The sequence below is a fragment of the Schistocerca serialis genome, chromosome 2 (genome assembly GCF_023864345.2).
Source record: "Schistocerca serialis cubense isolate TAMUIC-IGC-003099 chromosome 2, iqSchSeri2.2, whole genome shotgun sequence".
In the NCBI taxonomy this organism is placed as follows: domain Eukaryota; kingdom Metazoa; phylum Arthropoda; class Insecta; order Orthoptera; family Acrididae; genus Schistocerca; species Schistocerca serialis.
The window spans coordinates 597,079,436-597,095,549 of NC_064639.1; the positions used below are offsets into that span (position 1 = coordinate 597,079,436).

Here is a 16,114-nt window from a genome sequence, read left to right on the forward strand (position 1 = left end):
GATTTCAGCAATACTGAGTCTTACCACTGTTCAGTGTCAAATGTTATTTAATGCAGCAATGACCAAGATTTCATCCATGCTGCTGTGTTCTGTCAAATGATTCCTTGAAAGGCAGTCATTGTCTGTGTTTACATCTATTTTTGTATACAACTGTGATATACTCTTGAAGCCTAAGTGCCCATCTCACCAGATGTACCAAGAGATTTCTCGGGCCAGTTAGCTACCACAGAGACTGGTGGTCTGTCACAACAGTGAATGGTTTGCCAAATAAACAAGCAGAATTTTTTTATGGCCGAAAAAACTGCAAGGTGATCTTTCATGGTTGTAGAATAGCTCATCTCAGAGTTGGAAAGTACTCTGGAAGCATAAGTTTCCTGATCCTGTACTAGAGCTACACCTATACCATAACCACTAGCATTGGTCTTAAGTTCTGTATCTGATTTCTCATCATACAGCACCAGGACTGGGGAAGATGTCAGTGCCTCCTTAACAATAAGGAAAGATCTTACTCACAACTTGTTTCAGAAAAAAATTGAATCTCCCTGCAATAGTTCTTGCAAGGGATGTGCTTTGGTACAGAAATCCTTCATGAATTGCTGGTAGTGAGAACACATTCCAAGAAAACTTCCCCCATCACAAATGTGCTGACAAGCTGGAAAATGTGTGACAGATCTTATTTTCACTGCATTGGGGCAGATTCCATCACCGTTAAGTACCGGGTGATCAAAAAGTCAGCATAAATCTGAAAACTTAATAAACCATGGAATAATGTAGATAGAGAGGTAAAAATTGACAAACATGCTTGGAATGACATGGGGTTTTATTAGAACCAAAAAAATTGCTAGACGCATGAAAGGTCTCTTGCGCGCGTTGTTTGGTGATGATCGTGTGCTCAGCTGCCACTTTCGTCATGCTTGGCTTCCCAGGTCCCAAGATCTCAGTCCGTATGATCATTGGCTTTGGGGTTACCTGAAGTCTCAAGTGTATCATGATCGACCGACATCTCTAGGGATGCAGAAAGACAACATCCGACGCCAATGCCTCACCATAACTCCGGACATGCTTTACAGTGCTCTTCACAACATTATTCCTCAACTACAGCTATTGTTGAGGAATGATGGTGGATATATTGAGCATTTCCTGTAAAGAATATCATCTTTGCTTTGTCTTACTTTGTTATGCTAATTATTGCTATTCTGATCAGATGAAGTGCCATCTGTCGGACATTTTGTGAACTTTTGTATTTTTTTGGTTCTAATAAAACCCCATGTCATTCCAAGCATGTGTGTCAATTTGTACCTCTCTACCTACATTATTCCGTGATTTATTCAGTTTTCAAATTTATACTGACTTTTTGATCACCTGGTACATGCCTCAAAATTTCTGTTTCTTGGGTGATGATGATACACTTCAGAGTCAGGTGGTTAGTGCATTACATAATCCAAACAGCACAACTCTGAACTCATAGAGGCCACCAAGGATAGCCTTTCTGGAAGTCCATAACTGAGAAATACTTTGCTCCTTTCAAACAGTCTAGGGTGTTATCAAAGCACAGTGTTCAGTTATCGGTAGTTGATGTAGAAACACCATGTGCAACCCTTCTTCACAAGGCCACAGAAGAGGACCAAGGACTCTCTGAAGGTCCCGTGATGTTAACTTGCAGCATCTTCTCCACTTTTTCCTTGGATTATCCACTGTCCATTTGACAACACCTTATACAAGCACTGGAAAATTGATGGATGATCACCATTGTTGAAACAGTGTTTTACCATGGGTTGTTGGGTCTTTCTTCCCTCCACTACAGATTTGAAAACATCCAAAAATTGGCCAACACTCACTGACATTCTTCCTCCATTGTAATGTGTGTAGGTGGTAGTGGAGTCTTTGTTGATGGCACTAAGCTGCCGTGATTTGGCTGTTCCTTTATACATACCTTTAGGGTTGATTTGAAGTTGCTCATGACAATTAGTGATCCAAAGCTCTTCTTGACCACCTACAATGATTATGATCATTGCTGGCATTTGGATTTATTTTAAGAGCCTATGTAGTCTTTTGCAATCAACAAAAATTTCACAGTTTAACTGAGCATCTAGACTGATGACTTGAATTTTTCATCTTTGTTTTGTGTACTTGCTGGAGTTTCATCACCTGGAAATCTGACTTCCACTCTTGACCTTTTCATGAAGCCTGCAAAAAGTCTCACTTGAGAATAACATTATGACTACATTCTGTTGAAAATGACAAATTCAAACGGCCATGTTCCTTCGTTGATAATAATGCTTGCAACACATGTTCCTGTTGGCTGGACATATTTCCCATTTGCGACTTCATCACAATCTCTTTCATGTCGCAGATGCTATGAAAAAAGAAGCCCAAGTTGACTAGCAACCTGGTCAGGTTGGTAATCAATGATGATATCAGTGAGATTTCCTGACATCTTGGCAATTGCTTTCCTTGGAGAAACTGCCATTACCTGCTTGTCCCACTTCATATCGCTCTGCAATGTCCCGCCCAAATATTTAATCGACATGACTGTGTCAGGCGCTACAAATGGAGAATTCAAACATTACGGGATTCTTTTTCCTATTCATCTGCATTAATTTACATTTAGCTGCCATTCTTTACACCAATCACAAATCGTGTCCAAGTCATCTTGTATCCTCCTACAGTCACTCAACGACGACACCTTCCCGTACACCACAGCATCATCAGCAAACAGCCGCATTGCTATCCACCCTATCCAAAAGATCATTTATGTAGATACAAAACAACAGCGGACCTACCACATTTCCCTGGGGCACTCCAGATGATACCCTCACCTCCGATGAACACTCGCCATCAAGGACTACGTACTGGGTTCTATTACTTAAGAAGTGTTCGAGCCACTCACATGTTTGGGAATCAATCCCATATGCTCGTACCTTAGTTTGGAGACTGCAGTGGGGCACCGAGTCAAACGCTTTCCGCAAGTCAAGGAATATGGCATCCGTCTGATACCCTTCATCCATGGTTCGCAAGATATCATGTGAAAAAAGGGTGAGTTGTGTTTCGCAGGAGCGATGCTTTCTAAAGCTGTGTTGATGCATGGACAGCAACTTCTCTGTCTCAAGGAAATTCATAGTATTCAAACTGAGAATATGTTCGAGAATCCTGCAACAAACCGATTTTAAGGATATTGGTCTCTAATTTTGAGGACCCATCCTTCTACCCTTCTTATACACAGATATCACCTGTGCTTTTTTCCAGTCACTCGGGACTTTACATTGGGCAAGAGATTCATGATAAATGCAAGCTAAGTAAGGAGCCAATGCAGTAGAGTACTCTCTGTAAAACTGAATTGGAATCCCATCAGGACCTGGCGATTTATTTATTTTCAACCCATTCAGCTGCTTCACAACCCCAGAGATGTCTATCACTATGTCCTCCATACGGGAATCTGTATGAGACTCAAACAGCGGTATGTTTGTACGATCCTTCTGCGTGAAAGATTTCTCAAATGCTAAATTTAAAATTTCAGCTTTCGTTTTGCTGTCTTCCATTGCCAGGCCAGACTGATCAGTGAGTGAGTGGATGGAAGCCTTCGACCCACTTACCGATGGGTTTTCAGCAAGATCTTTTGCAAAGGTATGACGGTGGTAGTGGTTGTATGCTTCGTGCATCGCTCTTTTTACAGCAGCATGAATCTCTACTAAATTTTGCCTGTCCTCATTCTCTCTATCTTTCTTGTACCACGAGTGCAACTGTCTTTGCTTCCTGAGCATTCTCCGAACTGTGCTGTTAAACCATGGTGGGTCTTTTCCGTCCATAACCCACTTTTTCGGCACAGACTTCTTCAATGCGTGATTTACAATGCGTTTAAAATTTGTCCGTAATTCTTCCATGTGGGATGCTAACATCTGCTTATCTGCTCTTTCTAGTAAGAATACTCTCCTAGCCTTCTTGACCGACTTTTTAACTTTCATAACCATAGTTGTAATGACAACATCATGATCACTAATCCCTGTCTCAACACTGACACCATCGATGAGGTCTGGTCTGTTCGTGGCTACCAGATCTAAAATATTTCCATTACGCATTGGCTGTCGATTTAGCTGCTTAAGACAGTTTTCGGATAATGTGTTCAAAAGTAATTCACACGACGGCTTGTCTGTACCACATGTAATGAATCCATAGACATCCCAGTCTATACTAGGTACGTTGAAGTGGCTTCTAACTAATATAACATGATCCGGGTACTTCTGCGATACAGAGTGTAGACTCCCTTTGAACGATTCTAGTACTGTCACAGTTGAACCTGGTGGCCGGTAATGGCACCCAACAATTAACTTTATTTCTCCTAGCCCTGTTAAATGTGTCCGGATAACTTCACAATCAAGCTCTACTTTGACCTCAGTAGACACAATATTTTTGTCAACTGCAATGAAGACACCACCTCCTACGGTGTCTAATCTGTCTTTCCTATACACGTTCCAACCCTCACTGAATACTTCAGAACTTCCTATCTCAGAGTTTAGCCAGGTCTCAGTCCCGAGAATAATTTGCACACCACATGCTTCCTGGAGGGTAGTAAATTCAGGAACTTAATTCCGAACACACTGAAGATTTACTGCTAATATCTTGATAGCTGAAATGTCTTTACACTGAGCACATCCTGATTTCCCTGCCTGCACTTCGACTGGTGAGTGTTCATCAGGACACCTCGCACTACTGCCTAGCCTAAAAAAAACCCATGTGCACGCCACAAGTACTCTGCTACCCGAGTAGCCGCTTCTTTTGTGTAGTGCACCCCTGACCTATCTAGGGGCATCCTACAATTTGCCACCCAACAGCGCAAGTCTAGAAATCTGCAGCCAAGACCGTCACAGAGTCGACGAAGCCTCTGTTTGAGACCCTCCACTCGTCTCCTAACCAAAGGACCCCGATCCACTCTGCGAATGATGCTGCAAATAGAGAGCTCTGCTTGCACCCCACATGCAAGGCCAGCAGTCTTCACCAAATCCGCCAGCCGCCTGTACGAACTGAGGATCGCCTCAGAACCCAAGCGACAGGCATCATTGGTGCCAACATGAGCAACTACTTGCAGACGACTGCACCCCGTATGCTCGATAGCCGCAGGCAAGGCCGCCTCCACATCCTGGATGAGGTCCCCCGGCAGACAAACCGAGTGCACATTGGAATTCCTTCCAGCCCTGTACGCTATTTCCCTAACGGGCTCCATCACCCGCCTAACGTTGGAGCTCCCAATAACCAGCAAGCCTTTCCCCCCGCGTACCTGCTTGGGCCCTGCTGAAGGAGCGGCCACCTGCCCACTCACAGGATGAACAGCCGAGGCCAGTCTCCACATTGACCCTCTGCCTCGAGCGATGTGAACGCGTTGCAGTGCGCCACTCACCCTGAGGTGAGGGCGGCCCCAACGCGCCGGGTACACTAGAAGGTGCCTCGGCGGCTGAGTCAGCAGACGCAGCAAGGTGTCTCAAATGACGCGCCAGACCCTTCGCCGTCATTGCACCTCGAGGCAGCAGCCTGAAGGCGGCTGACCGTGGCCAACAGTACACTCAGCTGCTCGCAAACCGCGGCCAGTTCCTTCTGCGCCCGCACACAGCACGCACACACCCTATCCATCCTACTGCTAATATCTGGACGTATAGAGTTGTGACAAATAAAACAGCAATATGCGACTGCACAGTTGCGTCACCAGCACCAGATTGAGTTGGGGTATATGAACAATTACTTACAAACCAAGCAATAAAATGACCATGACTACGCCACTATACAGATATTACAATGCGATCCTACCCCTGTCTTAGTACAAATGACAACCGCCTACATGATGTTACACTCTACCGTTATTAAAATTTGATACTACCCCTTTCTAATTGGAAAATATGCAAAGATCCGAAAAATTTCACCACGCAAGTGCACAAACACAAAAAGTAATTTGAATTAAACCTGCGGACCTAATACGAAAAACTGAATATACGACTAGATTCTGCTACTGCTGCTTGCACACGTTACTCTGCAATCACGGATGAAACTGCACTGGCCTCTGTCTGCTGCTAACTGACTCTACAAAATAAACAGAAAGCACTGGCTGTCCAAAACAAACAACTAACGGCTCCGCGAATTTATACTTTACAGCTATCAATAAGCAACATAACTCCTCTCAAATACGAGAATACGCAAGGATTTTATGTAATTAAATATGCAAGTGCACAAACACTCAGAAAGAAATTAAGAATCAAACTACAAAACAAATATGAAAGCTAAATATGTGACTCCCTACTGCACTGCTGCTGCACTACCGCTGCACTGATACTTCACCAGCGGCTGCTCAAGGCTCACTGCGCTGTGCCGTTGACATTCATAGGCTGCTGCTTTTGTCTCTCTCTCTCTCTCTCTCTCTCTCTCTCTCTCTCTCTCTCCCTCTCCTTCTTCTCCTCCCCCACCCCCTACCCCTACTCAGTTCAACTGTTCTGGCAGGTGTAAAATACTGTATCTTTTCTCTTAAAATCTGATGTATGAGAGAGGTTAGGTTGTGGTGATCTTCCATAACTGCCGTAGGGTCTAGAGTCACCCCTCTTTCATCCGCATCTCTCTCTTTCTCTCTCCATCTTTTCCATCTCCTCGATCCACTGGCGCCACTTGATGAATTCCTTGTGTGTTATGTCATCCTTTACCAGAAGAGTCCGGACATGTCTTCTGCAACTTCTTTCGTCAACTTCTGCCATATTCAGCTTCACAATGTGGGAGCCGGCCAAAACATTTTTTTCCTAGGACTGCGCCATTTCTCCATGATGTTGCGCTTTGTCTTTCAATTGTTCTTCCACCAAGCACACTTGCTGCTGATTGTCACCAAATGTTTTCTGTAGTTCGGCCTGGAATTTGTTCCAGCTATTGAGCTTCTCTTAACTGTTCTCAAATGAACACAGGGCAGTGCCATTCAATTAAAAGTACCCATCTGACAAACGCATTATATCATCTGACCCACTACAGATAGTGAGTTGGTCGAATGTTTTCAGCTATTTTGTCGTGTGCTGACCAGGCAAAAAGCTTTTTTACTGCCTCATTGGAGCCATAGTGATGTATATGTTCATAATACACAGCATTTCCCCCAACCTACATCACCAAACTGCTCTGAAGTTCATATCCAAAAGCAGGGTCATCAGTGGAGTACAACACTTAGCACTGCCATTTATTACAAACAGCAAATTAGAGATAAAACAGATCTGACCTCCTGGCAGAGAGTGCCGATATCATATAAAATGTTAAATATTCCAGAATATGTACACATTACAAACAAAAGAAATTTCTAAAACTTCCACAAATGATAAATACTAAGTAACTGCTGATGGACATGTTTGAACTGGCAACCCACAGACACCAGTCAGCAATGGGTTGGGGTTGGGTTGTTTGGGGAAGGAGACCAGACAGCGAGGTCATCAGTCTCATTGGATTAGGGAAGGATGGGGAAGGAAGTCAGCCGTGCCCTTTCAGAGGAACCATCCTGGCATTTGCCTGGAGTGATTTAGGGAAATCACGGAAAACCTAAGTCAGGATGGCCGGACGCGGGATTGAACCGTTGCCCTCCCGAATGCGAGTTCGGTGTCTAACCACTGCGCCACCTCGCTCGGTCCCAGTCAGCAATGCTAACCCCTATGCCATGCTGCATGCAGCATAGCTCACAACAATATAGCCCCTTTGTAACTGGCAAGGATGTGTATGTACATTGCTTATTAATAAGATTGCTTTTTTTTTTTTAGGCATGCCTTGATCAGTAAAAACTTTTCAACTTTCAGTAAAAACTGTTCACTCAACCATTCAGCAAAGAGTTCACAAGCCATCCAAAAACTTTTCTTGACTCTGTAAAACACTAGTAACACATTTACTTTGGACAATATCCGTAAAGGCTCAAGGTTTTTCTTGACTTTGCAGTACTCCCTGGGGGCAGTTTATGTATGCCAGAAGCAACTGATTCCAAAACAACAGTTAGTTATTCTTTTTATCATTTTGTGCCCTGGGGTAGACATTTCTTTTGAGGAAGTTAAAGATTTTGCAGGCAACATCTTGAAATTAACACCTGTTTCACCAGCACTGTAAATTTGGTCCTTAGTGAGCCTGCAGTGTAATCTTCAAACTCTGTTTTGAAAACATCACCTGTATGTAAGTCTGTGGACAATTGTTCTTCATATACACCTAATTTCCAAATGTCATATCTGTTTGTAAACCTGTTTAAGAACCCACATCTAAGAAAAAAATCTTTTCCTTCCTCATTTAACACCACAGCCAAAATGTTTGCTTTTTCTTTCAGCAACGAGTAAGTCAAAGACACGCCTTTTTCTCAAGATAAAGAACTTTACCACCTATCTAAAAGTGTGACGTTTTTGGTGTTATTCTAAGACAATTTTTCACAATTTGTTCTAGAAATTTAGATTTCTGTTTCACCATTCTGAAATGGTGGAAACATCAATTCCACAATCGGCCACAATGGTTTTTTAGTAAATTTCCTTTTTCAACTTCCTTGTAGCAGCTAATTTGTCAGTGATGACGATAACACCACAATTCTGCTTAGCTGCCAGGGCACAAAAATACACACCCAATGGAAACGTCCACAGCTCGTGGTCGCATTCTCGCCTCCCAAGCATGGGGTCCAGGGTTCGATTCCTGGTGAGGTCAGGGATTTTCACCTGCCTCGAGATGACTGGGTGTTTGTGTTGTCCTCATCATTTCATCATCTTTCACGAAAGTGGCGAGACTGGACTGAGCAAAGGTTGGGAATTTGTACGGGCACATAACAGTGCAGTTGAGCCCCCACAATCCAATCATCATCATCATCCAGTGGATATGGAAATAGTCACTTGAAGACACTGTTGTTGACAGTGTTGCTATATTTAGACTGGTGAATTGGTGGCTGGAGAAGCAACTCAAGGTCCGGCATTCACCTCTCCCCACTAACTATAGCACAAAACACCCTTGCATTCTATTTCCATGCAGTACAGTATTATTTTCTAGATTTGCAATTTTTAGAGGCATTTCAGATAACCCAGGTTTTTGTTGATGAGCATGCAGTTAACCAGGGGTCAACCAGAGCAGAGTGACCCATGGGGTTCATGATGATTGTCATACTTCTTTCAATCATACTCCCAATTCTGCAAACTGTGGGTCATTTCCTGGTGATCTTCACAGGTGCAAGATGTGTTCCATACACCCACTCACCACCTCCTACCACAGTCCAGTCACAAACATTTCCTATTCAATCAAACACAGGGCCATGTGTGAAAGAAGCCATGTTATCTATCAGCTATGATACAATTACTGTACAGAATTCTATGGGTGCATGGCAAGTAACCAATTGAGTACTTGCATTAATGGCCACTGCCAAACTGTGACAAACAGAAAACTTTACCAACCAGCTGCCAAGCATCTTGTGCACCACTACACAAATGATTTCAACAGCTGCTTTACTGTACATGCCATTTGGATATTCCCTTTCAACACTACTTTCTCTGAACTACCCAGGTGGAAAATGTCCCTCCACCATACCCTGTGCTCTCATAATGCCTAAACCTCTGCTAACCTGTTCCCACTACCTCACCTTATTTTTTCCCTTCTCTGTTCTGCCCACACCACTCCTTTCCCATCCAGATCATACACTGCTCCCCTCCCCCCCCCCCCCCCCCCCCCCCACCAAATGTGGGCACTCTGTCTCTATCTCCCCAATCGCTACCCCCTCCCTTTTCTACACCTCTCCTTTCTCTCTCCACTCCCTAGCTGCTTCTTTCTCTCCACCTCTTCACAATTTTCAGTAATCGAGTATATTGTCTCATTATGGCTACAGGAGTGCATATTTGAGTGTATGTGTGACCTTTTGCTAAGAAAAAATGTTGTGCTCGGAAAGGTAGGGGGCAAAGGCAGAGGGAGTAACAATGGACAACAGGTAACGCACCATTGTTTCTGATGATGAGCTCTGCACTCTAGCCCCAAAGGTTCATTATGTGCTCACCAACTGTCATGTCATCTTCTGCCACTGGGGTCATTGCTAAAGCAGAATGTATTCTGAAGAGCAAAAAGAATTCTGTAAATGTATGACGTGCCTAAATATTGGGTGCACTCACCAGATGAGAATGATGTATTTGTCAAATTCCAATCACTATATTATTACAGGAAGTTAAATTGAAGGGAAGAATAATATTTATCCAAAAGGCAAAAGGCAAAAGTTATTGCTACTTATGGTACATAAACTTTTTTTTTTTTTTGGGGGGGGGGGGGGGGGGGGGAGGGGAGGGGGCAGCCTATGGGACCATCTTCCTGTGGTCACATCCTGCTTTCAGAGTCACATTTACATTACACACAGTACCATAAGTTGCCCTCACAAAGTCATACACGCGAACTATCCATTTTTTATTAATCGAATGCATCTCCATGATGATAAAAAGGTATAATCTACCAAAATAAACAGTGGGAAGAATAATAAATATGACTTGTTACACTAACATGTATTTTCAGTTGATAAATGAATAACTACGAAAAGAGTATGGAGAAGCAAAGGTAATGTTTCTACCGAGGCAACTTAACGTAAGTGACTTCAAATGGTACTACATAAAGTAACAGACCCTTCTGAATTATCAGCACAATGTGAAGAATAAAAAATTCACCAATACAATTATCATTATGAAAGATGAAAAACAGTAAATTACAATGCATGAGTGACATTATATTTAGTGAAACTGGACACATATCTAAAGTTTCTGAGTCACTGGGGAAGATAACGGTAAGGTAATGAGTTGGCACAAATAGCAAAATAAATGACAGTGTAAACAAAAATTAAAATCTCATTACTATTATCAAAAGGTTAAGGACTTAATAATCTTTCCAAAGAAATGGAATTTCAAACTGAATACCCAAGGAAAAGGACGCACTATCAACTGATACAAAAAAACTTACAAGGCAAGATGAATTCTAGCACTCCATAAAAGAAGACTAGAATTTCATATTTTATGATGCAATAAACTACCAAAGCTGATAGCTATTATTGTTTATAATATGTGGATTGTGCTGCTAGCTATTATTGTTTATAATATGTGAATTGTGCCGCTTTGTGTACATAGACCAAGCAAATAAATATACAGGTTTCCTCATATGATAAACAAACTGTTAATTGTAACTGGGTACAGCCTTCACTTGCACATGTAAAAATTTCACAATATGAACTTAAACAGGCTATGAAGTATCTAACACCAACCTGAGATACGTTTCCTTTTTACTTTAAAAACATAACATTGAGTTTTTCTATATAATCAGACAGATAGGCAGTGTAAGTATCAAACATGTCAAACATCTACAAAAGGCCACACACAGAAGCATTTTCATACAGATGCACAATATTATAAAAGTAGTATGATATAGCAAAAAGCTAGAAGCCAGGACAGAAACAACAATGAGAATTTTTAATAAATGTAACTCCATCCTATGTCTGGAGTGTGGGACTTTGGCTGGTTGATCTCCAATAATAAAATACCAACAGACGTTATTTTGGTTTTATTTGTTAGGCAACCAGTTTCAGCATTACATTATGTCATCTTCAGGCCTGCGTATATCAAGTAACCGTAGTGTTAGAAACCAATGCAGCACTGTCAACTGGTAATGTAAAGATTTTTTCCCCATGGGGATGAGCACTCCTTCGACAGCCATCAGCAACACAGCTTTCCGAGGAACACATATGCCCGTGGGAAAAAAATTAGTTGCTTAACAAATAAAACCAAAATAATGGCTGTTGGTATTTTATTATTGGGAGCGTGAATTTTTTGTGATATGCTACTAATAGGTCAAAATAAACTAGATTTGCAATTTCAGATTATTGGTATCGTGCCATAATGTTAAAACACTCCTTCTGAGGAACAGTGTCATTAAAGACATTTTCTGCTGATATCAATCCAAATTTAATGGTAGTTCATTTGTGAAAGCAGTTCTCAATGATGTGGATAATTTTTGTCTTGAAAGAGTTTAAAAACATACTGTGTTTTATTTAACAAGGCCAAAAATGGCAATTCATGTTAGATTAATGAGAGTACTGTTGTTATTACCTGGAATGAGCTCATGTCAGAAGACCTGAAAAGTAAAAACAATACTTCAGATACGGAACAATACAAAATATTCTGATGGGTAAGAACTGAAGACTGAAATAAAATTGTTATCTATTTTATATTGTCTTAAAAATATACGGATAAATTGTAAATTTATGTGTGTTTATACTTAATTCCAGTTATAGGTTTATGCCTCAACAGCAACAGAACAAAACATACTATGCAGTCATCCCCACATTTTTGTTATCAGATTCAGGAAAACCATTTTTGAACACCCTGACTGGAACTTACATTTAGTCCTCCTCAACAATATTAAGCTCTTTTTATATAATGAATCACCCCACCTGGCATCTGAAAAAGTTTCTCAAGATACACAACAAAAATCGCATAAAGAACCAGCACCACCATTTTCATCCGTTACCATTTCCAGTTCTCGTGTACTTTTGGTAAGCCCCATCTTACCCAACCTATTCATATTTTTTTTATCTTCTACTGATCTTCAAACTCATTTTAATAATACCTAATTCATTACTCCATAAGCCACTCTAGCTTCCTCTTCAGAAACCATTTCATTCTACTTTTGATTTTATTTTTCTAGCACAATTTGCTGTTTTCTTTTCCTTGATTACCATTCCACAGTAATTTTTTTTTCTTTTTTTTTTTTAATGCATTGTTTGATTCTTCTGATAAATTTCATCCTTATAGCATTTTATTTGCTTAAATCTTTTTTAATTTGATTGCTTGCTCAATGTGCATCTTGTTAGCCTGTTGTGTTTTATAGAATCAGATTTATTTTATTTAGTGTTTTGTTGTTCCAAAAGGAGTTATCCTCCTTGGTTGTGAAAAGCATGATGTCCATTGCTTCCAATATTCTACTCTATTTCACATATGCTAGTTTGAGACTGCATGCCATTTATGCATTTAAATCCACTTAAATCTTCTAATTGTTAACATCCTATAGCGGCGTGCTGATGCTGAGCTAGGCACAACAAAAAGATACTCACAATTAAAGGTTTCGACCATTAAGGTCCTTGTCAACAATAGACACACATACGCACACGCACACACTCTCATGCAAATGCAATTCTCACACATGACTGCAGTCTAAGGCAACTGAAACCACACTGCCTCAGTTGCCTGAGATTGCAATCGTGTGTGAGTTGCATTTGCGTGAGTGTGTGTATATGTGTCAATTGTTAACGAAGGCCTTAATGATTGAAAGCTTTAACTGAGAGAGTCTTTTTGTTGTGCCTACCTGTGACTCGGCATCTCAGCTATATGGTCAGTAGCAACTTTCCTTCTCATAATATTGCTGCATTCCATCCTGGATTTTCCACTGTTTGATTTAATTGTTAACATCAGATATGAATACCTTGATAGTTCCAGAGCCTTAGGATCAGTTAGGCTGGTAAAAATAAATCAGTATCACAGAGACCGATAGGATCTGATATAATTCATAAATACTGGTTGAATTGAGAAATTAGTGCAAACATTGTCCTATATGTACAGAATGTGTCATTTCATTAACAGTCACTCTCTCTATGCTTCCATATTATGAACTATAGTGACAACCATCAAATATCTCAGTGTAACAGCCCAAAGAAAATTAAAGTGGGACAATCCTCTAAAAATAGTTACAGGAAAGGTAGACTGAGAGTCACCGGAAGCATTGTAAGAGGATGTAATACACCCACAGAGGTGTATTGCCCATACTAGGTAGGAGTACTGCATTTTATCATGGATTCATTTGGAAAGTGTTAATCCAAATCCAGTGGCTAATGAGACAAGAGGGGCAATGTATATCAAGGAGGGGCTTAAAATCAAAATGTATATATTCCAAAGAGTCAAGCAACATCTTCCTTCCTCAGTAGTAAAACCGGAATATTTTATTCATGGCTTTAATTTTCAGCAACTGTAGTATATATTTTCAGAATAAAATTCAGTTGTCAGTTGCAAATACACTTTTATTACACTTCACCAGGTCTGACAAACTAATTTGTCATCTTCAGAAGCTTAGTATTGGCTTAGCAGATGTCAAAACCTTCTATGTAGAAGCATAATGCCATGATACATCCAGGAATGTACATATTGTATGTGATTATTATAAACAGATTTGCAGTAACTGAACCACAATTATGTATATGTCAAACTGTTGCTCTTGCCCCAAGAAATGTTCCTCACTACTAGCACAACAGCTTACAATATATACAGATGTGATTCAGTTACTGTAAACTGTCAACCTGTGCTTACAATAATCACATACAACTCGTACACTTCTGGACATATCATGGCATTACGTCGCTATGAAGAAAACACTGACATCTGCTCAATGAACACTAAGCTTCTGAAGATGACAAATTTGTTGAAACTGGTAAAGTGTATTAAAAATGTACTTGCAACTGATGACTGAATTTTATTCTGAAAAATAAAATACGAGAAATTAGCCTTCATATGGAAAAATACTTTAGTCATTCTCCCCACTGTAAAAAGCTTTTGCTGTCTGTGTTCTGTTAGTGAGCATAGTTTTTCTACAGCAGTTTCTGGAAATAAACATAGTATAGCTTGAAACTATGTCTACAATTATGTTTCACGCATGTCAATGTTTAAAAAGTATAACCATTCAAATGGATATTTTTGGAAGTAGCAAAGGATGGAGGCAAAGAAACCTTAACTTTTATCCATACAAGAATAGAAATAACACAATACATGTTACTAGTTTAATATTTTCTGTCTTGCTAGGATGTCACAGCATGTTCAAATACACTTTTGAATTTATCTACACTGATTACATCTATGATTGCCTACTGATGCTACTCTATTGAAAAAGAACAAATATGCACCCTGACGAGTTAGTACGAAGTGAGCTACTACTACGATATTGCAATGAAATGATGTGGATGTAAACTAAATACTAATTTTCTCAAAAAAGGTAAAACTTGATCCCGGTGCAGCAATGAGCAATATCATAATATTATTCTTGGATTTGCAGCTGGATTGTGGAGTCGTCTTTACAGAATATTTCCACAATCCAACTGGCCAACATCTTGAAGTGAGTAAGTTGTTGCACAAACTTGTCGGCACTGAATTCAGACTGTGAGTGGCAGCTCTTTTATACACCACAGGTCAACACAGCATTTGCAAGAAATTGTCGTAACTACCCTCTGGTAGATGAGAACATATAGCGCCCCAGTGGTGGAGGCTGGTGAAATCAATAAATCACTATTCCGATGGCTGACAAAATAGAGTTCCAAATCTTACTTAAAGGGTAATCCTTGTCTCTGTTTATGAGACTGTCAGACAGTCAAATTTCAATGGATTCTTTTAAGACATAGTCCCAGTACTGAGACACAAGGGCAATCATTTGTGTTTCTTCATACTACATTTTATGTCCCTTGGTAAGACAGTGCTCTGCTATTGCAGATTTCTCAGGCTGAAACAAATGTGTGTGGCATTGCTGCTCAACACATTGGCCCCGAATAATACGAACTGTTTGACCAATATAAGCTTCCCAATAATGGCAGAGTATTTTCTACACACCAAGCTTCCTCAGTTCCAAGTAATCCTCTACTGAGCCAAGGGACACTCATAATCTTGGCTAGCAGATGAAAAACACTTTTGATTTCATATCTTTTAAAAATTCTTCCTATTTTTGAAGATATACTCCCAGCAAAAGGGTAGATAGCTACCAATTTACAAGTGTCTTCTGAAAGTTCCTCCTATGGTCCAAACAGGAACACACAACAGATCTGTTTGTCCACATAGCCATTCTGCTTGAACACAACTTTTAAGATGATCAAGCTGTTGTTTCAGGCTTTCCGCATCTGAAATGCGTAAGCTCTCCTTGCCAATGTTTGCAGGACCCCTGTGTATTGGAACAATTGAAGTCAGCTTGATGCATGCATGTGTGAGTGGGCTTTCTTTGAACACTGTGTCCCAATTGTTATAGCTGCAAATGATTGTCAAGTGGTGCACAGCAGAGAATGGAGACGCGAAGCTGCCTGGTGGGTGAGCTGCTCGAGGTATCACCAACAATG

At 40.6% G+C, this 16,114-nt stretch overlaps 1 protein-coding gene across 6 annotated transcripts in view; it reads right to left on the reverse strand.

The window, feature by feature from the left end:
* Positions 1–16,114, reverse strand: part of LOC126457624 (stimulator of interferon genes protein homolog) — a 318,836-nt gene that overhangs the window by 265,929 nt on the left and 36,793 nt on the right. For all 6 annotated transcript variants that reach the window (XM_050094086.1, XM_050094087.1, XM_050094085.1 and 3 more), the window contains exon 2: positions 12,081–12,105. In XM_050094086.1, coding sequence (XP_049950043.1) covers positions 12,081–12,095 — 15 coding nt within the window. In that variant the 5' untranslated portion in view covers positions 12,096–12,105. The remainder of the gene's footprint in view (positions 1–12,080; positions 12,106–16,114) is intronic.